General features: G+C 35.3%; 1 protein-coding gene across 2 annotated transcripts in view; it reads right to left on the bottom strand.

Moving 5' to 3' along the window:
• KIAA0825 (KIAA0825 ortholog) overlaps window positions 1-24,661 on the bottom strand; it is a 466,326-nt gene that overhangs the window by 334,618 nt on the left and 107,047 nt on the right. For both annotated transcript variants that reach the window (XR_012513095.1, XM_039470047.2), the window contains exons 6-7: window positions 10,428-10,589; window positions 2,088-2,182 (exon numbers count right to left, since the gene is read on the bottom strand). Coding sequence is in view for 1 of the 2 variants with exons in the window: in XM_039470047.2 (XP_039325981.1) it covers window positions 2,088-2,182; window positions 10,428-10,589 (257 nt within the window). In the remaining variant the exon portion in view is untranslated. The remainder of the gene's footprint in view (window positions 1-2,087; window positions 2,183-10,427; window positions 10,590-24,661) is intronic.

Here is a 24,661-nt window from a genome sequence, read left to right as displayed (position 1 = left end):
GCCCAGGAGGCGGAAGTTGCAGTGAGCTGAGATCACGCCACTGCACTCCAGCCTGGGTGACAGAGTGAGGCTGTGTCTCAAAAAAAAAAATTCATCAAAAATTGAATCTACTCAACTGATATTCTTCTTTCTTATAAGAGAACTTAGAAGTGGCATAGTTCTAACCCTGTGCCATAACAGTAATTCCTTGGGACACATTTGTGAAAGAAATGTAAAAATAAAACTACCTCCATAAAAATTCAAACTAAAAAATTCTAATTTTTCTTTTCCCTATCAGGGCATGTCTATTCACTAAAATTATTCATTTATTCATTCAAGCAAATATATCCTGGTGGAAAATGTCATTAATTGCCATGGCTGCATTGAATTTTGAAAAAATTTTTGTGCAGTTAAAGTTACCTTTGCCTATGATAATGTAATTATAATATGTTGGCCTATCTGAGTTCTCTTTTCAAAATATAGAAAAACAAGTACATTAACAGCTGCTCTTAAAAACAAAACTGAAGGCCAGGCATGGTGACTCATGCCTATAATCCAGCACTTTGGCAGGCCGAGGCAGGCAGATCACCTGAGGTCTGGAGTTCAAAACCAGCCTTGCCAACAAGATGAAACCTGTCTCTATTGAAAATATAAAAAATTAGCTAGGTGTGGTGGTGGGCACCTGTAATCCCAGGTACTCAGGAGGCTGAGACAAGAGAATCACTTGAACTCGGGAAGCAGAGATTGCAGTGAGCCAAGATTGTGCCACAGCACTCCAGCTTGGGTGACAGAGTGAAACTATATCTCAAAAAGAAAGAAAGAAAGAGAGAGAAAGAGAGAGAGAGAAAACTGAAAACCTTTACTTATTCAAACCTCCAATAGTTTATTTGCTCTTGTGAAATAGTTTGCTTACTTCTACTCTTCTCTTCTGATGTTTGCCATCATACATATTCCATTTAGACTAGACATCATTTACTAGTTGATCCAAGTAAAAAGAGAGAATCACACAGTTTTCTCTTTTACGCACAAAGTAGACAATCTGTTGAATCTCTGTTTTCTATTATCTAATGCTAATTTCTTAGTACTGACTTTGATTTTTGGTTAAAGCATAATATATAATTTAGGATCTTCCTGATTATTTCTCTTGCTTCCTAGGATAAAACTCTGTTAAAACTATATGTTGTTTTGTCTCTTTAAATATTTACCTGGTGTATCAGTCAGGGTCCATTTGAAAAACAGAAATTACTCAAGATTTTTCAAAAGGAAGAATTTTAACATAGGGTTTTGGTTACCTATGTGATGGGAGATTTGAGAAGTCAAACATGGACTGTGAAGTAGAACAGATATTAATAGAGCAGGAGGCCACAACCACCCCTAGGGCTGGAGGAAGGAAGAAAATGGATTCAGTTATGGGAGAGTAGCTCCTGGGGGCTACCAGTTGAAGCTAAAGCCCAAGTAGACATGCCAGGTGGAACTGAAGTCAGGCAGTGCAAGCTGCATGGTGGGAACAGGGCTCACAGTGAAGATAAAGGTGTCACAGCCGTTATCAGAGATGCTCCTTAAGACAGAGCGAAGAGAAGAAACACTCTGGTTTCTCTGCAACTCCTACACTCTGTCAATGCCTTCCAACAGGTCTTCCATCGATGTCTTTAACTGGCTAAACTGTCCCAGAATCCAGAAAGCAAGGGGGCCTGGAAAGTGTAATTGTCTACAATCTAGAGCAGAGCAAGGAGGATGGGTATGAAAAATATGAGGCCAGTTGAGATGATTGTTTCCTTTTCCTTTTTAATCTCCATTTTCTCACTTTTCAACAATTATCTATAGCCCACATCCTCAAAGCGCAAACCCTGAGTCAGGATAAGAACAAAGATTTCTTGACTTCCATCTCTCTATTCCGCCCATGGAACAGATTTTGCAAGAAGACAGTATCCCCACTAAACTTGATTTTCATTAAAACCTATAAGCCAATTTTCAATCTGAAATTGAAAAACTATTTTTTTGTAGCAAACAGTAAAAGTCAAGACATTTTGATTCCTATGGATTCACAGACATATGATGATGATATTAAATGTGAATTAAAAAACACTCTTTTTTTTCCTTTCCCTTACCTCTTTTCCTGGTAGCAATTCCTCTGAAGAAATATTAGTTTTGTTTGCTCTAGGTTTCTCTATTACAACTTCTCTATTGGATTTCTCCAAAATTCCTAAGCAATGGAAATGAAAACAAACACACAAATATATATTGTTTAAAAACATACTAGATGTGATTAATAAATTCAGGTAAATATTAACTATGTAGAAAGCTCTATCGGTAGTACATACATATAATACACATCCACAAATATCAATATGTAGAGAATGTAGTCAAAAAGATACAGGCTGATGTCATCATTACAATAATGACAGAAGTAAGATAGAGTCTTTTTCCATATACAACTTGATGACATCTACATTTCAGTTATATTCATGTTTGATGTACACAAACATATGAGCTAAAGAGTAAAGATTTTTTTGTCATTAATTTATTTTCATGTTGCTAATGTAAGGTAAGACAACAAAATAAATATTCATTTTAATGTTCATTTACAAAGTTAATTATAAGGTACGACGTTTTAAAACTGATGGTATTTTCTAGCATGCTAACTTCAAACAAAGAACAAAAATACATAGATAAATATCAGCATAACAAGAAAAATTATATCCTTAAGAATATCAATGATTCATTCAAAAAACATAAACTCTGAGAGGCATAAAATAATCCCTAGCTTCAAAAATGGAAATATTTCCATAACTTTTATTTTTTACATTAAGAAACTCTTTTCCACGGTAAAAAACAGATCTATAAAAATGTATTAAATACTCCAAACAGGAAATCTTTCTACTTTTCATTAAGGTTAGATTAATGATAAGTTGATTCAATATGAATAATGTTTACCTTTTTTGGCTTAGATATGGTATATGATGATGAATTATATATTGTGATCTAACTTTCTTTCTTTCCCCAAGATTTACCAAGAATCAATTTCTTTTCTTTTCTTTTTTCTTTTTTTTTTTTTTGAAACAGAGTCTTGCTCTGTCACCAGGCTTGAGTGCAGTGGCCTGATCTCCGCTTACTGCAGCCTCTGCCTCCTGGGTTCAAGCAATTCTCCTGCCTCAGCCTCCCAAAGTGAGTGCCACTATGCCCAGCTAATTTTTGTATTTTTAATAGAGACACAGTTTCACCATGTTGGCCAGGGTGGTCTCAATCTCCTGACCTTGTGATCCGCCCACCTCGGACTTTCAAAGTGCTGGGATTACAGGCGTGAGCCACTGCACCCAGCCCCAAGAATCAATTTCTTTATACCTGGGCAAAGCAAATTTCAAAGTCTAACTGACTTTATCAGTAGGGATTCTCACCAATAGAGACATCTAGTAGATGCATGTTTTCTTTTCCTAAATGTGGAACTTAATTGTGAACTTAATTGTGAATGAACTTAATTGTGAATGATTTCTAAGGAATAAAGTTGATGAAATAAAAGTGTTTTGTTCTGATATTAACTTCAACCTTCTTGCACATAAAGTGTATTAAAAGTAAAAATTCCATTTGGTTGGCTATTTTGGGAAATGTTATCAGAGTTTATATCTTCTGAGGAAAAGTTTTCATCAACTCTAGTATTCCTTAATCATCTTTGGATTTGTGACTATGTCTAAGAACATGATTAAAGTGACAGAACACTGCATATAAAAAATGCACAGTATGACTGTATGGCAGGCACATGTGCATCACACACACACACACACACACACACACACACACACACACACACACAAATTAAGGATTCCCAGGCCTTCTTGTAAATCTCATTCATTAACCCCATGGGCCCATGGACTGCAGTTTAAGAATTCTGTTCTATTTCTTAAGACACATCGCAACATAAAGTTTTAGACTCAGTGTTACACCATTTAACTTAAAATGCTTTTTTATGGCTTGCATTTTATAATGTCTTTTCAAGAAGATGGTGTTATAAATAAGTATCACTTCTAATTAAAACAAAATCCAGATTAATCACAGATTTTTAAATAAAGAAAATTGAAACTGTAAGCCCCTTAAAAGAAAATATGGATTTTTTTTAAAAAAGATTCACATAGAAAAGACTTTCCAGGACACAGAATGCAGAAACTATAAAGTAAGTCTGCAACAATAAAAATACCATCAACTGTCAAAGTGGATATGACAAACTGACTTGCCAATCTTTCTCAAAATGTCCACTTTCTGAAAATTAATACAGTTTATTTATTTTTTTAATTAATTTTTTTTTTTGAGACGGAGTTTCGCTCTTGTTACCCAGGCTGGAGTGCAATGGCGCGATCTCGGCTCACTGCAATCAGGCAATTCTCCTGCCTCAGCCTCCTGAGTAGCTGGGATTACAGGCACGTGCCACCACGCCCAACTAATGTTTTGTATTTTTAGTAGAGAAGGGGTTTCACCATGTTGACCAGGATGGTCTCGATCTCTTGACCTCGTGATCCACCCGCCTCAGCCTCCCAAAGTGCTGGGATTACAGGCTTGAGCCACCGCGCCCGGCTAACACAGTTTATTTTTTAGCAAAGTTTTCAGTTTACAGAAAAACTGAGCGGAAAGTTCACATATACTTTCTCCCTGCCCTCAGTTTCCTCTACTGTTAACATCTTTCAATATGTGGTATATATGTGACAGCTGATGAACAAATATAAAAACATTATTATTAACTAAGTCCACAGTTGCATTAGGATTCATTCTTTGTGTTTTGCAATTCTATGGATTTTGCCAAATGTGTAATATCATGTACCCCTCATCACTCTGTCACACAGAATAGTTTCCTTGCTTTAAAAATCCCACGGCACCACTTATGCATCCCTCCTTCCCATATCCCCTCCCTGGTACCCACTGACCTATTTACTGTCTTTATAGTTTTCTTTTTTCCATAATGTCATATAGTTGGAATCATACAGTATGTAGCCTTTTCACATTAGCTTCTTTCACTTAGTGATACACATTTAAGGTTCCTCCATGTCTTTTCATGACTTGACATCTCATTTCTTTTTATTGATGAATAATATTCCATTGTATTGATGTACCACAGTTTGTTTATACATTTACCTACCGAAGAACATTTTAGCTGCTTTGAAGTTTTGGTAGTTATGAATAAAGCTGCTGTAAACATTCCTGTGCAGGTTTTTATACGGACGTAAGTTTTCAACTCATTTGGATAAATATCTACGAGTGCACTTGCTGGATCGTATGATAAAACTATGTTTAGCTTTGTAAAATACTGCCAAACCATCTTCCAAAGAGCCTGTACCATTTTGCATTCCTAACAGCAATGAATGTGAGTTGTTCTGCATCCTTGCCAGAATTTGGTGTTGTAAGTGTTTTGGATTTTAGCCATTCTAATAGGTGTGTAGTGTCATCTTGTTTTAATTTGCATTTTCCTAATGACATGATGTTGAGCATCTTTTCATATGCTTATTTGCCATCTGTATATCCTCTTTAGTGAGGTGTCTGTTCAGATCTTTTAGGAATTTTTAAATTGGGTTGTTTGTTGTTGAATTTTAAGAGTTCTTTGTATATTTTGGATACAAGTTCTTTATCATATATGTGTTTTGCAAATAGTTTTTCTTAGTTTGTGGCTTATCTTTTCATCCTCTTTATGATCATGCCTGCTTATTTAGCAATTCTACTTTGGAAATTTACCCTCCAGATATAGTTGTGTACATATAAGAAATAGTTCAAGGAAATTTGCCATACCATGCTTTGTGGTAGCAAATGAAGAGGGGAAAAAACCCTTAACTGTCCATCAATGAAACTGTCCATGGGCCATGGGGTTAAATCATGATATATGCACCAATGGAAAACTATTCCTCTAGTAGAAATAATGAAGTGTTTCTAGATTTCCTAAATTGTTATAAAAGAGAACATCTACATAGTATGACAAGATTTTGAGTTACTTTTAACATAGAGATATACATGAAGTAGTTACTCTTTCATTCTATTCAAAAGTTTTCAGTTTTTTTAAAAAAGAAAAAATAATAAAGATCAAGTTATTAATGACAAGAAGGGACAACAATTGAATTCTTAATGTCACTTTACTTTTCTGTAGATAGCTCATTTAAAAGGCATTTACTCTGGAAAAATAACACTAGATTGAAGTATAAGCTTTGCAGATCTGTTTCTGGAAATAACTGCTATTGTGTAGCTGTAGCTTAAGACTTACAGAAAAAGTGAATTATCTTGTGTTTATCATTTCACTCCCAAATATATTATGTTTATTCACTCAAAGTAATGTGCTCAGATGTTTATACAAACCATCTGCCTATATTCAAGGTGACTAAGGAAAAAAAGAAGCTTAAGACTTCTCTTGCTGGTGAGCAATTCTAGATACAGAAAATGAATTATCAAGCAATTATGATAGCCTTTAAAATATAATCCCTCTCCCTAAATTAAAAAGGTTTTAAAAAACTTAATGCTGTACAGGGAAACAAAAGGATCATCTGTAGGTAGAATTATTAACATGGAATCTACACTAAAGCTACTGGATTTAAAAAATTGTGTCATTTTTACATTTGTTTGGAATTCAAAATGGTCAATTTTGAAATTTGGCAATGTAAAACTCTATGAACTCTAAACATTTAGTGAATTATTTCACATATTTTAAAAATGTATTTAAAATTCTATTCAATTATTATCATTGGCTAGAGAAGATAGCCCACTTTTGGCTCATCACTGTAAAATATAGTTATCTGCATGCAATCAATACTGGTTTCTTTAAAAGCGTGCCTAGATTAAGAACCTCAGAAGAGTGCAGAGGGTCACAAGAATGCCAGCTGCTCAACAGCTTCCCCTACAGAGTTCTCCGTGGTTCATTTTATACTTCTGGTTAGTTTCCACACTGCCGCTTTCTTTCATAGAGAGTAGAGGTTGGCAGTACTTCCCTGTGACATCCACTTTCACACCCAAATTGGTCTTCATAGGTTCCCATTGTGTGCACTACAAAGCAACTTGCCTTGTTGGCAGCTCTAAGTGGGAACTACAAGTCTTTCTTTTCTTCACTGTTCTTTTTCTGGCTCACAAGCAACCTCCCACCAAAAGCTGAATCTGTAGAAGAGACTACATCCAAGAGATAATACCATGAAAAAGTATGAAGAGAAACCCAGGTGGCCACCTTGCAAATTTCCAATGTGGAAGCCTTCGACCTCTCTGCCCAAGAAACAGCTAAAGTCCTAGTGTAATGAGCTTTACAAACCCTAGGAGCCTCTTTACCTTAACTACATACGCCTCCCTAATACAATCCCTTAACCATCTAGCTAAGGAACTCTTAGAAGCCATTTGACCCCTCTTAAGACCCCCTAAGAGTACAAACAATCTTTCAGAAGATCTGAAATCTTTGATTCTTCTGAGACAAACCCTAAGTGTTCTTCTTACATTCAATTGAAGCAGCCATTGCTCTTTGTCATTGCTGGGGCTAAAGAAAAATGAGGGCCAAGAAACCTCCTGGTTTAGATAAATCTCAGATGCCACCTTTGGAAAAATTGAGGAACTGCCCAAAGAACAACTTTATTCCAAAGAAGCATTAGAAATGCCCCATAAATCAAATCCACGGCCACTCCATAAGATATCATCACCTAATACAGTAAGGCACCACAACAGTCAAATAATGTCCTATCATTTTCTGAAGTGACAAAAATAGAAAACCATCAAATCATAACCAAACGAAAGCAAATAATGACTAAATATTTTTTCTTTCTCAGAAAATATTTATTGTATCTCCACAAAATCTCTTGTCCACATTCAAATTACTGAGAGAATGGCCAATTTGGCTAAGTCTACAATATAATAGTAAAGATCAAAGTAAAAAGTAAAATATTTAGTTAGTCATTTTTATATTTCCTCTACATGATGTTAAGTGTCTGGACATTTTTTAAAAATATGCGCAATGAAAAAAAAAAAAACCTCGCTTTTCATCTGCTCATATGTTTGGGTTACATAGACATCATAGGCAACTCTTTCCAAGATCTTTATTAGCAAAATATGCTCCAATCAAAAGAAACACACAGGAAACCAAAAGACTTCCTCTCTTTTTTCCTGCCATTCTCTTCTTACAAGATTTCAAAAAAAAAAAAAAAAAAACAAACAAACAAAAAAAACACATTAACTATCAGGAATACCCAATAGTTAAGATACATTTGGCTTCTTTAATCATCTATTTCAAGGAGTATTTTCCTTCCTAAGAAACCAATGCTTCTGATAAGAATTGATTAACTTGGATACACTGAATAAAACATTTAAGATTTTTCTTGACAATTTCCCTCAAGATCATTTTTCTCAGGAATCCATTTACGTAAAGTTGTGTCAGATTAAATCAATCTTGGCTTTGCGATAAAAAAAATATGAATTTCAACAATGAAGACTACATATATATCACAGGAGACGTTCTAGTACTTAGACACTTCTTATACTTGCCAGTTGAAATTTCTTCTACATCCAGTGGTTGATAATCCACAAATGTGTTCATATAGTCCACTATTATTAACATGATATTGAAGTTGTTTTTATCTGCCTTGCTACTTACAACACATTTGCAACAGTATATAGTGGCAAATTATATATTTTCTCTGTTGACTTTATTCAAGAATGGTAATCATTGCTCTCAAATATATAGCATTTGCCAAGTCTCCACATTGCCTGATCCTCATCTAATGGAGTTGAATCACCTTTTTCAAATTTTTTCTCCTTTTCTCTAAAATCAGCATGCCAAATCTGTGTTTCAATTCTTGGCCATTTCGGGGTTTATATCTTTATAATACCTCCTAACACAATTCTAATTTTGAATTTATGCTGCCTTTAAGAAGAATAAAGTTCACAAAATTGACTTAATTCCCAAGGGTCTAGCCTGGGACTAATACAAGATGATTCAAAATGGGTAGACGCCTAGATGCTTTGGAGTTCATTCTGTTTCCTGATTCATGCCTTAGAAAAGATCTGTTAGAGACATAGATGAGAGATGACAAATTTTAGCCAGGCATGGTGGAAGAGTACCAACTCCAGTGTCAACTGTTATAGGAACCAATATGTCAATCAATAATTAGGATTTCTCTATAATCTGTATTTCTCTATTCAGATCTCTGACTTCACAGTCAAACTCTATCTAAAAGATGCTTTAAGGCTCACATTCTCTCCTAATTAAATCTACTTTTTCATTCTCTGTTTTAATTAATACTTGTATTTTCTACCTTGTATTTTTATTATTTTCCCCATGGCTTTTTTTTTCCTTTTGTTGGCTTCAGAAATATATAGCCCATCTTTATTTTTTCTTCAAATTATCTCCAAATTTAAAAAAAGTAATCTATGCTATTAATTTTATAATATATTAGTGTTACCTAAATTTTGCCTGAAACAAAGAAGGCCAATAAACTATGTGTGATGTAAAACAAAATCCAACCCTATAACTTTTCTGACATTATTTACATGGGCAAAGTGTGTAACGGAATACAAGAGTAAACAAATTGAATTAAAACAATTTTACCAAGAGATCAGTTTTGGGGATTAAATTTTTAGACTAATTGTTAATCATTTGCTTCCTTCACTTTGTTTTGCAGATACAGCAAATATATATAGTTACACTCCTTAACATGGCATAGGTATCATGTAAGGGAGAGCTCTGTACATCTCACTCTGAGAAAAATGAAAATTTTTATAAATATAGATATGACAACAGAGAACATACCTTACTCATTGTACCTTTGAATTTTACCTTTAACGTTAGACATATTATTCAGTATACATGGTGCAGCTTTTTTCAAAGGGATTTTGTTAAGAGTAAACTAAAAACAATATACTCCATAATTATAATTACTATTTTAACAATTCACATTTATTGATCATTTATGACATACTAGGCATTCCTTTAGATATTTTATTTTCACTGTCATTTAATTCTCACAACCCTATACAACATTATAACATATTAAATTGGAAGCATCTAATCATCAAAGAAAACAATGAATAACTTAATATAGTCCTATATCATTATTTTAAAAATGAAAAAATTCAGGTCTAAGGAGACTAAATGTTCTGCTCAAGATCATCTGGCTACTAGGAGTGCAAGAAGAGATATTAGACCATACAGTCTGCTTATTCTTTCCATAGGCTAGTTGTATGTCTGTGAAAAGAAAAATTGATCTAATATTACCTAAAAATTATTCAGAATTGATGTGTGATGCTTTGTCAATTGGAAATAAGGAGCTTGCCAAGCACAAAGGATAAAAATTTGTGCATTTTTATATATAATGCATGGTGTGCATTACACTGACCACTTCTTTAAAGAATTCTTTCATGTGTTTTTTTTTTCCAAGTAATCATTTTCAAAGTATCAAGAAGCAAACACACAGAGAAATTATAGATTTATAAATTTAAACAAAAGAGGATATTACCTGAATGCTTCCTGGTTATCTTGAGTGATAAAAGTAGTTCTTCAAACAATTCTTGAACACCTTTTTCCAGTTTCAAAAAGGATTTTATGAGCTCTGATAAGAATTCAACTTTGTCTAAGGGGAGAGAGAACTTTCTTCCTTTTTGTGGGCATTCAGGGGTAACTGTGAAAAGAAAAGATCAATATTGTCATGCATTTTATTTATCTTCTTAGTAAATATTAGAGCAATCTATGTGATTCCATAAACCATCTAAAAACTAACCAGATCCTCCATAATTAGTCCAAGTTAGTTCATTAAGAAACACATATAAAACCTCCTAGGAGTATCTTTTCTTCTGGGAAGATGGAGATGAATATTCTGTTTGAGGCAAATATGGCAATTAAATTATTAGATTGATTCTCAGAGTTATAAATAGAAATTGGATTTGTTGTAAAATCACATCTTACGCAATTCTGCTTTTTTTTTTTTTTTTTTTTTTTTTTCCTTAGTCTAGCGTAACTTGAATCTAATGACAAGGAGATACTACACAAACCCAAATTGAGAGATATTCAACAAAATACCTCCTGGTCTGTACTTTTCTTTTTTTTTTTTTTTTTTTTTTTTTTTTTTTTTTTTTTTTGAGACGGAGTTTCACTCTTGTTACCCAGGCTGGAGTTCAATGGCGCGATCTCGGCTCACCGCAACCTCCGCCTCCTGGGTTCAAGCAATTCTCCTGCCTCAGCCTCCCGAGTAGCTGGGATTACAGGCACACGCCACCATGCCCAGCTTATTTTTTGTATTTTTTTAGTAGAGACGGGGTTTCACCATGTTGACCAGGATGGTCTCGATCTCTTGACCTCGTGATCCACCTGCCTCGGCCTCCCAAAGTGCTGGGATTACAGGCTTGAGCCACCGTGCCCGGCTGGTCTGTACTTTTCAAAAGTGTCATGTAAGGGAAGCACAAAGGCCAGGAAATGACCTAGTTAAAGAAGTCTAAATAGACATTAAGTACAATTGAAATTAATACACAATCGGCATTTTATTTTGCTATAAAAGACATTCTTGGGATAACTTGGTGAAATACATTACATCAATTCTGAAGTCTATTATCAAATGTTATTATTGTATGACTTAATTTCTTGATTTACATAACTATTGTGGTTATGAAAGAGAATTTCTTTGTTTTTAGGAAGTACATACTGAAATATGTAAGAGTGTCTGCAGATTATTTTTAATTCAAGAAAAAATAAAATTTTGCAAAGAAAGGGGGAAAACAAAAGTGGAAGTGTGGTCAAATATTAACATTTGGGAAATCTGAATGTAAAGAAAACTTGGGAATTCTTTGTATTATCCTGGCAACATTTTTGTAAAACTGAAATTAAAATAAACATTTTACAAAACACTATGTGAAAGATATATTCTTTAAGACCTTATATGTTTTGTTCCTATCATTTAAAAAAAGCAAATTAAGGCCGGGTGCAGTGGCTCATGTCTTAATCTCTGCACTTTGGGAGGCTGAGGTGGGTGGATCAGGAGATCAGGAGTTTGAGACCAGCCTGAACAACACGGTGAAACCCCATCTCTACTAAAACTACTAAATATAGCCAAGCATGGTGTCGCGAGCCTGTAATCCCAGCTACTCAGAGACTGAGGCAGGAGAATCGGTTGAACCCGGGAAGCGGAAGTTGCAGTGAGCCAAGATTATGCCCCTGCACTCCCACCTGGGCAACAGAGCAAGACTCCGTCTCAAAAACAAAACAAAAAAAACCAAATTAAGTTAGCTATTGAATCTAGACTACGTAATTCATGAAGTCATGTTTATAACTTTTTCAAAATAATTGTGATATCTATTATTTTCATAAGAACAATACAAATTAAAGGGTGTTTTTTTTTGTCCTCTTCTAATTATACTGCTAGTAAAGTCATACTATCATTTTATTATGATAGTAAAATCACTTTATACTCTTTGGAGAACAAATCATTTATTTCATGTTTTTAACTCCATTTTGTTGCTTCCACTTTAGATTACATCACTAAATGGGTTTTTTTGACCAAGTTTTAAAGGATTTAAAAGAAACCTTTCTTTATTAGTGCCTTTTCTTAAAACATATATTTAATAAATATAGTGAAGCTTAATTATCAATTGGAAAATTTGTAAACTCCTGCAAACTTAACATAAATTGCCTTTGGAGACAAAATACAAGCGCTATTCAAAAATCGTATAGGGTCTGGCAATTCAATGGGAAAGAAAAAGATTACTTTCATCACATGGATGCAGAAGGAAGATTTCAGAAATCTAACAATTTTATGGCTAATCTACTTCACTTCAGTGAAACTTTAAAATGTTAGCATCAAACTTGTAGTCCTATAATAGTCTTTCACTAAGGACCAAAAATGTCACAGTATCTTCACAGGTAATATGAGAAAGAGCTGTCTAACAACTTAGACTATAAAATTTAGTACTGTTCTGAAATAGTAAAAAGGCTTAAAAAAATCTGCAAGTAGATCCAAAAACTCTGTTTCATCTCTAAGTTGACATTAGCCCCATATACATGAAAATCTAATTGACGCGTACTGTTCTTCTATAGGCATGCTAGAGAACACAGTATGTATAAGCAGCATATACAACTAAGGCTTTGTCAGAAATAGTATGCCCCAAAATGAAAAAAGAAGAAATATATTATGTTTTATTTAGTTGGTGCTTGATTCCCATTTGGTCTGTTTGGTTTCTCTTAAGCTTTGCTCATGTAGATGAGTGGCTAGTTTAACCTTCTAAATCTTAAATTTCCTTTTGCAACTAAAATGTTTATAAACCAAATTTTCAAAGGCTTTCAGAATCCTTCCTAATTCTTTATTAGGAAAGGCCACTCAATAGTTTGACTAGAAATTCAGCATATTTAAGAAGTGTTTATCTGGCTCAATTCCAAATTGAAAGTCTTGTGAATGTTTATAAAGTAAGCGAAGAAGCACCCCAAGAAAAATCTTTGAGAGTCAAAATTATACAAGACTGCTACTTGTTGACAATTATGCGAGGTCTGAGGATTCTATATAAAGAGGTCTTACTTTCATGACCTGGATTTAGAAGAATCTTGTACTCCAGGAATAAAACAATAGTGAAAAGGAAATCCTTTTTTAGTTCAGTGAATCTTTATAACTTAATAATGCAAGAGGATAGAATAAAATATATGACCTAATTCTAATCATTTTTTTGTTCCAAAGAACCAATGATTATGGTAGAGGCCCATTAATTAGCAGTCTTTATTTCCTATTACTATCAGCTCAGTGTTCTCCCAAGGGGTATTGTATGGCTTCTTAATTTATGGGGAAAATAATTCTGTGATAAATTCATTTTGCAAACGGCCAATTAAAGCAAAATTAAACACAAAGGATGAAGTAGTATTTCCCAAACTTATTTGACTTATTTTACCCCACAGTATCTCATAGGACTAGTGTCCTAATCATCACACCTTAGCTCATGATCTCTAGCTGCCTAATATTTGTTTCTCTGTCCCTTAAACTCTTCATTGTCAACCAAATGAGGAAAGAGTTTTTCCCAGCAGAGATTCCTTGACCTTCTCCTTTGCTAAATTAATCTTCTTTCCACGTTTTTCAATATTATTTGTTTGCTCCTCCCCTCTAAGTCACCTCTCCAGAAAACATTATCTGCCAGCCTGGGCAACATGGCAAACCCCATCTCTACAAAAAATACCAAAACAAGCAAACAAACAAACAAAAATTAGCTGGGCGTAGTGGTGCAAGCCTGTAGTTCCAGCTACTTAGGAGGCCGAGGTGGGAGGATCACCTGAGCCCAGGAAGTCAAGGCTGCAGTACAGTGAGATTGCGCCACTGCACTCCAATTTCGGTGACAGAGTGGGACCCTGTCTAAAAAAAAAAAAAAAAAAAAAAAAGTTGCTCCATCTCAGTCCGCTGCAACCTCTACCTCCAGGGTTCAAATGATTCTCCTGCCTCAGCCTCCTGAGTATCTGGGATTACAGGCACCCACCACCAGGCCCAGCTAATTTTTGTGTTTTCAGTAGAGACGGGATTTCGCCATGTTGCCCAAGCCGGCCTTTCTCAGCCTCCCGAAGTGTTGCAGTATCAGGCGTGAGCCACTGCACCCTCCTGGAAACTTTATTTGGCTACAATCAATCCAGGAGTTCTCCTTCCCCCAGTAAGCCAACCTGGTCTTTATTTATTTATTTAAAACACTGTGGAACTATCATGATTTACAGTTTTGGACATACATGTTTATACACAGGCAACTCCATTTGGCCTGCTGCCAACCATTGCTGTAAAATATCTGACATAATAACTATCGTTTGGCTATAAGATGAGCTCTATGATTCCTAGGAAATATAAATTTCTCCTAAATCCCCAAAATAGTATCAAGATAAAATTAAATTTTCATTTTAGAGAAATCTTTATTTATCATCGCCCAGAAATGAGTAAGTCCATGTAAACAATAACTAGATAGTTGAGGGGTTTTTTTAATATATAATTTTAATAAGAATTTTTCTAAAATGCAATATAAAATAGTCTGCTTTATTTAATGTATTTAAAACAATTTAAATTTTCCTTCATGACAGAGTTATAATGAAAGTTACTTATTTCTGTGCTACACTCAGAGACTAATGTTTGTCCCTCTGTTAAAGGGCATTTCTCAAACTGATAATCATTTGAAAAGTGTTCTATGACCAAATAAGCTTGGGAAATACAACATACTGAATTCTCCTTAAAGTAATTCAGAAAGTGAATTAGCATATTAAAGGCTCTATTTACTTCCCTAATAAAGTAAAAACTTGTTAACTTAGTGTTTCTCAAACCTTTTTGATCAATGAACACAAGTTTATCAATACATATCTACTCCTGAGATATTCTCAAGAACAGTTGTATGAGGGACACTTGCTCTGGATTCCTCCACAACTTGAGTATTTATATCTGCTTTATAGATTTTCCTTTCATCGTGGATTCTTGTTGCTGGTTGTGTGGATGATTTTACCTGTACCCTCTTCCACTTGCAAACTGCTGTTTCTAACATTATCATAGTATTTTTGCAGACCCCTTTGAGAAACTATGGAAAGTCTTGTAAAGCCTCCTAGACCTTCTCATTGAATACAATTCATGTAGTCACACAGTGTGAAGGCTGAACAGAACCACCTGAAGTCCATCTTTGGCTCTCATAGAGCTATATGATTCAGGACCTTCTGTATTATTAAAAATGCAAATTTCTGTATTACTTTTGAGCAAGTGTCCCAAGTGAATTTTCTGTACACTAGAGTTTGAGAGTCTTTTTGAGGGGTTCATGAGCTCTAGATAAAAATCCTTGTGGTTAAAAATTACTCTGTATGCACCAAAAAAACCTAGATTTGGGTTTTAGAAGTCAACCAAAAAGTTACTATTGCATAAAACATCATGCCTAAAAAAAAAAAAACAAAACCTCCACTTTTTCGGCTGGCCATGATGGCTCACACCTGTAATTCCAGTACTTTGGGAGGCCGAGGTGGGTGGATCATCTGAGATCATGAGTTCAACACCAGCCTGGCCAACATAGTGAAACCCATCTCTACTAATAATACAAAAATTAGCCGGATGTAGTGGCGTGCATCTGTAGTCCCAGCTACTCAGGAGGCTGAGGCATGAGAATCTCTTGAATCCGAGAGGTAGAGGTTGCAGCGAGCTTAGATCATGCTATTGCACTCAAGCCTGAGTGATAGAGAGAGACTCTGTCTTGAAAAACAAAAACAAAAATACTCCACTTTTTCCATGTCAAGAAATGACTTTTTAATTTCTGGAAGAAGTATGGAACATCATAGGAAATTTCTAAGAATATCTCCTACATATTTGCCCTGGGCAAAAGAAGAACTGCAGTTAGGGGAAAAAGAAGCTAAAGAATAGTTTAAGTTTCTTAGATACAGTCATCACAAATGTAAAATGATTTCCATGAGGCCAATGATCTCAGAACCCATAGAATCCCATGGATTCTAGAAGTAGTGAGGTTCACGCCAGAACAAAGTAAGATTTTATACCAAAACCTAAAATGTATTCTTCAAGGCAATACATAATTATGGGTGTAAGTTCATAAATAAACATTTACAGTATTCTACAAAATTCCTTAAAGTATTCTGTTTGACAAGATAAATTTGAAGATTACTTCTAAAATAGAAAGTGTGTGCAAAACGCTATAGAAACAATGATAGGCTGGGAACTTGATAGAGTATACTGATACAATTTATTCTAAAATATGACTTTTGTGTGTTAAAAATATTAAATACACTTTAGGAAAAAAATTCACCATAAAAATGTGCACAGATATTTACAAAACTCTTATCCTACATTTAAAAAAAAGTCGTCTTCTCTGTCTATATATATTTGTAAATCCATATCGTTATAGGTATTATACATATGTGTCTAGACATATACACATACACATATCTATTGGTACATCACGCATAAAGAATATAGAGTACAGATTATACACATAAAGGTGTTAAATGTTAGCTATACCTAGTTCAAGTATTAACCCCATTCTCTTCTGGAAAAATTTAGGACATGGAAAGGAAATCTAGAGGGACATCAGAGCTCCTCACATTTGCTCTGCAACAAAGCAGCATTTGAAATAAATATCAAAGTCCAGCTAAATCAGACAAACCATAAAAATACAGGTAGTAGCTGAAAGCACACATATTATTTTCCAAAGCTATTAGCAACAGAATTCTTGTTAATAATAGTGGTAAGATACAAGAGAAAATGAGAAGCCACAAAATCAGATAATCTGGAGCTGAAGGATCAGTATAAAAGGATAAAAGGGGCGCATTTCAGTTTTCCCAAGAAAAGCGAACATTAGCCACCCTATTATTGACTGTAAATGGATCCATTTTCAATGAAGAGGTATTCTCAGTGCCACCAGACAAGCGATGTAAAAAGAGGTGACACGCAAATGCTATTGAAAGTCTTATTCCAGATGAAATTTATGACATAATCCAAATGGAAGATATTTGCTCCAGTAAAGTAAAGTTTTAAACAATATAATATGAAGTCAGCAAGGACCACATAGGAACAAATTATAAGCAGTACTTCTCCCAGAACCCAAGTCACTTTCTGAGAGCAGGTGGGACTCTGGAGCCCACTGAATGGATAGCAATGGCCTGACTCTTCAGGCCTGGAATGCTTAGTTCCGTGGAAGTTCTGTGGAACAGCAGTGGGAAGAACAGAATGCAAACAACATGACCCTGAGTTTGTAAAGGGCCTTCTGTGTCATATAAGCCTAACAAGTAGCTAGAAAATCATGGAGGACCTGCAGGCATTGTTTTCATCATGTATGCTAAGACGAAATGGAAACTGTTTTTCACCTTTTCTTGAGACATTATTATTATAATTTTTACTTATTTTGCAAATGTATATGACTAGAAAAGAATTGGGAGTAAAACTAAGACAAGGAATATTTACATTCTAGTTTGCAGAACTGAGTTTCTTACTTGTCATCTCTTTTGAGAAGGCTTCCATATGTACCATCCAATACAGACAAGGTAAAATTAAGAAATAACTTGAGTGAATAAATGACTAAAAGAATGAACTGAGTGTCTACGAAGTTAAGTGAAAATGTAACCCAACACAAGCTGAATATGTAGGAATTCAGATAATCCACAGATAAGTATCAGGATCCCTCTTCTAAATGGTGAGAGAATAAAGAAGGCACTATTAAGGAAATTGAGCCTCATAAATGTAAATGAATCTGAATGTGAATTTAGAAAACACTTAACTCTTAGAAGCTAGAAGCTTGTCTCTCTGTCCTTCCCTACTTCTGATCTCCCCACCCCTCCACTAATTTTATCATACATTTATTTATAGCATTGTTACCTGAAGCACAGAAGTGGCATAGTAGAAGGGCTATCACACAGAAGCTGTAGCCAGATGGCCTGGCTTCAAATCTGGGCACTGGCCCTACTAATACGACAACTTTGGACAAGTTACTTAGGCTCTTTATGTCTCAATGGTATATGAGGTTGAACTGAGTTAACACATTAGAACTGTTCTTGGGAGGTAGTACTTGCTATACAAATGCTAGATTTTACTCTCATCTCCTCTGAGAATCCTGCCCTCAGACCCCCAAGCCAGGTCAGGGTCTTGTTCTCCATGCTCCTTCCTATTTTACCTTGCACAACCCTTCATTTTAGCACTAACCATGTCATATTACAATGGTTAGTTTGCAAGGTGTCTCTCAAACTTTAAACTCCTTATAGGCAGAGATCTTCTTTCTCTGTGATTGCATTCTCATTATCCATCATAGTACCTACATGAATGAATGGTTTCAAAATGGTCTATTTGGGGTATCATTAGTGAGAGTTAGAGACAAAACCAACTGCTTTTAACTTATTTTAATTGGCTTTCTCCCACTCCACTGTAAACATGCTGCTTCTAGTAAAATACTAAATGAGTTTCACATTAATTACTGTATGACAATTTTAACAGGAAATATTTTGGAGAGTAATAATGATAAACACCATGTTAGAGACCTATTTCACTATAAATTACTTTAAATATTGTTATTTAATTGACCCCGTCTCTAAGGTTAACTTTCATGAAGTTGAATGGCACCCCACTCCAAGACCTTCTATTGCATCTACTGTGTCAGTTCTTCAAAACACTGGTTTTGTGTGTATGCATGTGATCTTTATCTTTTAGAATCTAATATAGGCTATGAGTCTATGTTCATAGAAGGATGTTTTGCATATAATTCCAACAGTTTCTCAGGCCTTAGAGTTCTACTGATCATCTGGCTAAGGCCCTCTGCCTTGATCTGGTCTGACTTTGTCAGAAATAGACTATAAATCTCCCTCTCACTCAGGAGATCTGAAGTTTCTACTTCCCTTTGCAAGAATAAGTCCTTTCCAGCTTCTACCTCAGAAATTAATCACTCTTCCCATTTCATAAAATTAAATGTCTTAACACATTTACACAGATAATTCTATTAGCCTATTACAATATAGGCCTTGGGTAAAGCGATGGGATATACTGAAAAGTAACTAATGGTGTCACTCTTCCAGGAACTTAGACAAATACAATGATGAGTGCAAAGTGGCAACTGCTTCCATAGAGGTACGTGACAACCAAAATGATCTATCAGAGGGGACTAAATTGCTAGTACATACACTATCTGCATTTTTTAATATTGTCTTTCTCTGTGCTCTAGTTGTACACTAAAATTTGCACCCATTGATAGGGTTAGTAATCACGATCTAAGGAGAGGTAGATGTATAGACAGAGAGAACCACTGGGTTTGAAATAAATCCTCCCGACCCGCTGAAATGCCCTACGTAACAGGAGGTTTTCTATTTCCTCTGGATGGGTCTAGACTTTAAATATCTCCTTGTTTCACATACCAAGAGAAACCTAAGTGGCTAAAAAGAATGAAGATAGAGTCACCCTGAAGCTATTCTTCTGGGTCAATGAGAAAAACTTAAAAGACACTGCTTCTATTCTTACCCTTTTATGATCCCCAGGCCAGTGCTGGCTCCACTGGATGTTACCTAAACTTACTGCTCAATGATAACAAAATTCTCCCACACTCCATTTCCTCTTCTCTGGCAAAACCTGTCAGTATTACATTAGCAAGAAATCTGACTTCTTGCTCATTTGCCAAGGATATAATACTCTTGTCCTTCTCCTATATTTAATCCTTCTTATTTTGTTTTGTTGACTAAGAACATGAGAGAGAATAACTCCTGATGTGGCCAGTTAGGCCACTGTTAGTTGAAGATGCTAATCAAAGAATGGCTTACATTGAATGCAGCCAGAACTGAGAACTGTACCCAGGGCAATTTCTGAATATTTTCTCAGCTGACTTTTGCTTTATGCTGGTTTAACTCCCAGTTGTAAATACTTAGATATGCTGACTCTTTCAGGGAACATCCTAATAAAAAGACATCTCTAGTGTAATAAAATGGGTTTTAAATTTTAAGCACTATATGCTAATGGTACATTATTAATGAAATATCTTCCTAGTATTCCTTTCTTGGTCTCAAGTTTTGCAAGAGTTCAGTTAATTGTATCTCTTATCATATGTGTTACTTTCCCATATCATGACTAAAAATTAACCTGTAGAAAAAACTTAAAACTCAGTTAACAATTCATTTTTACTACAGCCTAAGGTTGACCCGGAGAATTGATATTTTATTTTTTAAAGGAAATATGCCATGAGAGGGAAGTTACATTATCAGCTCTTAATATGTTAAAAACTAATTTTAAAAATTTAGCACTCGAATAAAAATAATGCCATCATCAAAAACATGGATTTTAGTTAAGACACCTGCTGAGTGTGTTTCCTGATATACTTTCCAATGAATCACAGCCTTACAAAAGAGTGAACATTTCTCCTCATCTATACTGAAACATATTCTCTTCACACTGTTTTTTATCAAGTAGGAAAATTATAATGCTCATGAATGTATGTTAAAATTAATATGAAAAGAGACAGCCATGGTGATAATAGAAATCCCTAGTGCCCACCTGAAAAGCTATACTCATGAGCTTATTATTCTAAAGAGTAGGGAAGGCCTGAGAGGTTGAGAAGACATGTGGGCACTTTGTAAATTTTATAGTAAATCTTATCTTTTTAGCTGCCTTCCTCTCTTAAACAATAGTTATTCACCTATAAAGGTAAAGACCTATTGCCTTCAAATTCCAAATACGAGTTTGTAGCCCCTTGGTGGCAGACATTATCTTTTTCCTCAAAAGGCCCATGATCTACAAAAAGCATCTTTAAGTGGGTTTCACTTGCTAATTCAATAAAAGATTTACTTTGTGCCTGTAATGCACAAGGTACCATGTGACATGCCTCACCTGCAGTGACAGAAGACAGGTACAAAATTAGATCTGAAAGCAGAGCAGGTGACTAAGGAGAGCCATACCCCATCAGTCCCCATCATCTGGTATGGCCATCTGAGGCTCATGAGAATAATTTTACTTCTCTTTAAATATTTTAATTCAGGCAAAAAGAAAGACATCACACTTGATTCATGAGAAAAACTCAGTATTGAAAAAAGTCTGGATAGGAAACTAACTGCAGAAAATATCCAGAGTTGACTGTCATCCTATTTTGATGTAACTGGTTAATACTGGGCTCACTATGGTTTGTTTCATGGGAATTCTTTAATTGAAAAAAATCAATATAAAATACATGCGAAATTAAGCAACTTAGTTTTTCTTTGAATATATAGACAAATCTTAGACTTATTGTTTAATAAACACAAAAATTTAAAAATTCACTTAGATTGCATTTTAGATTCAGTGTTATTGGTGGCTGGGTTGTGATGAAGAAGGGAAGACAACAATAGATAGGAAGGGAGAAAAAGGGAAAGATTAGTGAGAGGCTACGAGAGGGGCAGTCCCCCCAAAGAATGGTCAGCACATGACAGCTGATGCGGCAAATCTGGCCCACAGCCTATTTTGGTGTCGTTTGTAAGCTAAACGTGGCTTTTCTCTTTGTAAATGGATGGAGAAAAAAAATCAAAAGGAGACTATTTCACGACATGTGAAAAATTACTTAAAATTCAAGTTACAGTGTCCACAAAGTGTCACTGAACCACCACCCCACTGATCTACGGCTACTTCGCACTACAATGGCAAAGTGAAGTAGCTGAAACAGGGACCTACCTTATGGGCTGCAAAGCCTAAAATATTTATTATTTATCCTTTACAGAAAAAGTTTGTCAATGCCTGCCCTCAGCAAATAGAAAAAATGCAAAAGAGAGAAGTCATAGATTATTGACACACAAAAGGAGAAACGTTAAAAAGCAGGGAGGTGAGATAATGAAATAGAGATAAGAGTAATTGTAGGGTAAATGCACCTGATAGCAGTAATGTACACATACCCTTCAAATGTCTCTGTGTGGCAGAAGAACCTGAATGTGTGTTAGGAGCTAGACAATCCGGAGTGGCTAAGCCAAAGACTTACTCTTTATCTATGATAAACATCTGAGTTCCCAGCCTGTCCTGTAGAACATGGGCCAGGTTGTACAGGGGATTGAGGCCCTGAGTTTTGGGTTAAATGAAGGTTGCCAGGTGGAGGTTGTTAGGAGGGAGGGTATTAAATGAAAATACTGCAAAAACATCATGGTGTTTTGCAAGCCGCTGCAGTTTTCCTGCCCAGCCTACCGTCACCGAACTCTCTCCCCTGTCTGTGAGCCCCTGATAAATAGTTGGCCCTGAGTCTCTTCTGCAGCCTCTTGAACTTGGAGCCTTCCCTATTGAGATTAATAGGGTTTGGCTTGGCATTAATTAATAGTTACCATTTACTGAACACATACTATATGGTAAGAACCTAATTTATGTTGTTTCTAATCTTCATTAAAACCATAATGAGGAAACTAAGGGTCAGAGACAGTAAGTTACTTACTAGTGAGTGACAAAGTAAATCCACTGTGAGAAAACTAGTAATGACACCAATCAAAGAACAAAGTATGGGAATCAGAAGGTGATTTATATTAACAGTTTCAATCTGTGAGATTCATTTGGAATAATACGGACAATTTTTGGCCACCAATGAGAGCCAATGCACACTTCAGCCAGAATCATCTTTTATTTGTGTATTCCCTTCAAAAACCAAGTTCTACTAATGTTAATGACAGAAAATAATTATATAATGCTTACTCTAGCATTATATATTTATATATATTTATATTAATTTATATTAGAGAATTAGCATAAATAGGTGGAAAGCACCAATATTACAATTTACCTCTAAGACATGGAAAAATTAAATAAATTGCTCAGGGTCACAAAGCTCAAAAGTCACAGCCCCAAAATAAAATAGTAAAATATATAAAAAAAAAGTCACAGAGCCAGTACTTGAATGAAGGCAATCTGGCCCCAATGTGTTATTTAATTATTTATCTCTTCCTTCTATTGAATACAGAATGAAGGCAATAATCCATACTTTCAACTTTTAATGCAAAAACCGCAATTACTTTTGGACACCAGTTGAAAGTATGCTATGTTGGTATCAAACTTCAGTATGCATCAGAATCCCCTGGCGAGCTTGTTAACACACAGATTGCCAGGTTCACTCCCACTGTTTGTGACTCAGTAAGTCAGGGGAGGAACCTGAGAGTTCACATTTCTAGCTTATTCCGGGTGATGCTGCTGTGGATTTGGAAACCACACTCTGAGAGCAATTGCTCTGTTGCTTCCCTATTAATTCTTTGTATTCCCACCTAGCCATCCTGTTCTCAATGGTTATGGCTTCACCTCAGCATAAACATTCATTAAAATTCACACTAGGACTTCCAAGCAGTGGAGTGGGGGGATATTCTTCTAGGTGGTTTCTTTATATCCTTCTCACCATTCAGGTAATCTTACACATAACTGGACAAGTTCTATTTCTTAAACACTTCTATCAAGTTATTTTTCTGCCTTTAACAGCTACCACGTGTAATTTAAACATCAAAGACTGGTTTTCAAGACTCTTGTAATCTCTTCTTAGGCTAGGTATCATATCTTAGCATTCATTCAGTTGTCCATTTTTTAATTTAACATAGTTTTTGTGTGCCCAGCACTCCTTTCGCTTTTCTAATAACAAGCTTATTCCTGGGCCAATCAGAAGGCTTCCCTGAGACTCTCTAAATTGAGGTACCAGGAAGCTGTTAGGCTATGAGCAAGAAACTGCCAGGAGCCATGTACCCACTGAGTACTTGTCAGAGTGAAGTCATCACACAGGGAGAAACCAAAACAACGGATGATTAAATACAGTCGAAGGCTAAGATCCTGTTGCTCAGGTCTACAGAAATCCTCTGGTTCCCATTCTTCCAGAGGCTTAATTGTTGTTTAATTATTTAACTCTTTCTTCTATTGTGTAATCTACCACATCCTTCTTTTAATTAACACCCTTCCCTTTTCTGCATAAAAAGCAGAGATGAGAAATGGAAGGACAGAGATGTCACTTCTAAGTTCAGAGTCCTGGCTAATGCCTTCATTAATTATTTATAGAATAGCTCCTGTGTGCCACAGTTTTCTTCACTATCTCCAATAAGTCACTGTAATCTCTACTGCTGGTATTGTCTGAAATGCAAGGGAATATCCTACCTTTTACTTCTGCCTATACGAGGTCTACTCACAGCCAAACTCGAGTCCAAATCGTCATGAGGTTTTTCTAGCTTGCTCTTCTTTATACTAAAATCTCCCTTCCCCGAATTCCTAATGTATTTAAAGTCTTATAACAAATCATTTGGTAATTAATTTAATATGGTCTTATAAGGTTT

This window comes from Saimiri boliviensis, chromosome 1 (genome assembly GCF_048565385.1).
Source record: "Saimiri boliviensis isolate mSaiBol1 chromosome 1, mSaiBol1.pri, whole genome shotgun sequence".
NCBI classification, from domain to species: domain Eukaryota; kingdom Metazoa; phylum Chordata; class Mammalia; order Primates; family Cebidae; genus Saimiri; species Saimiri boliviensis.
This window is presented reverse-complemented; position numbering and strand designations above follow the sequence as displayed.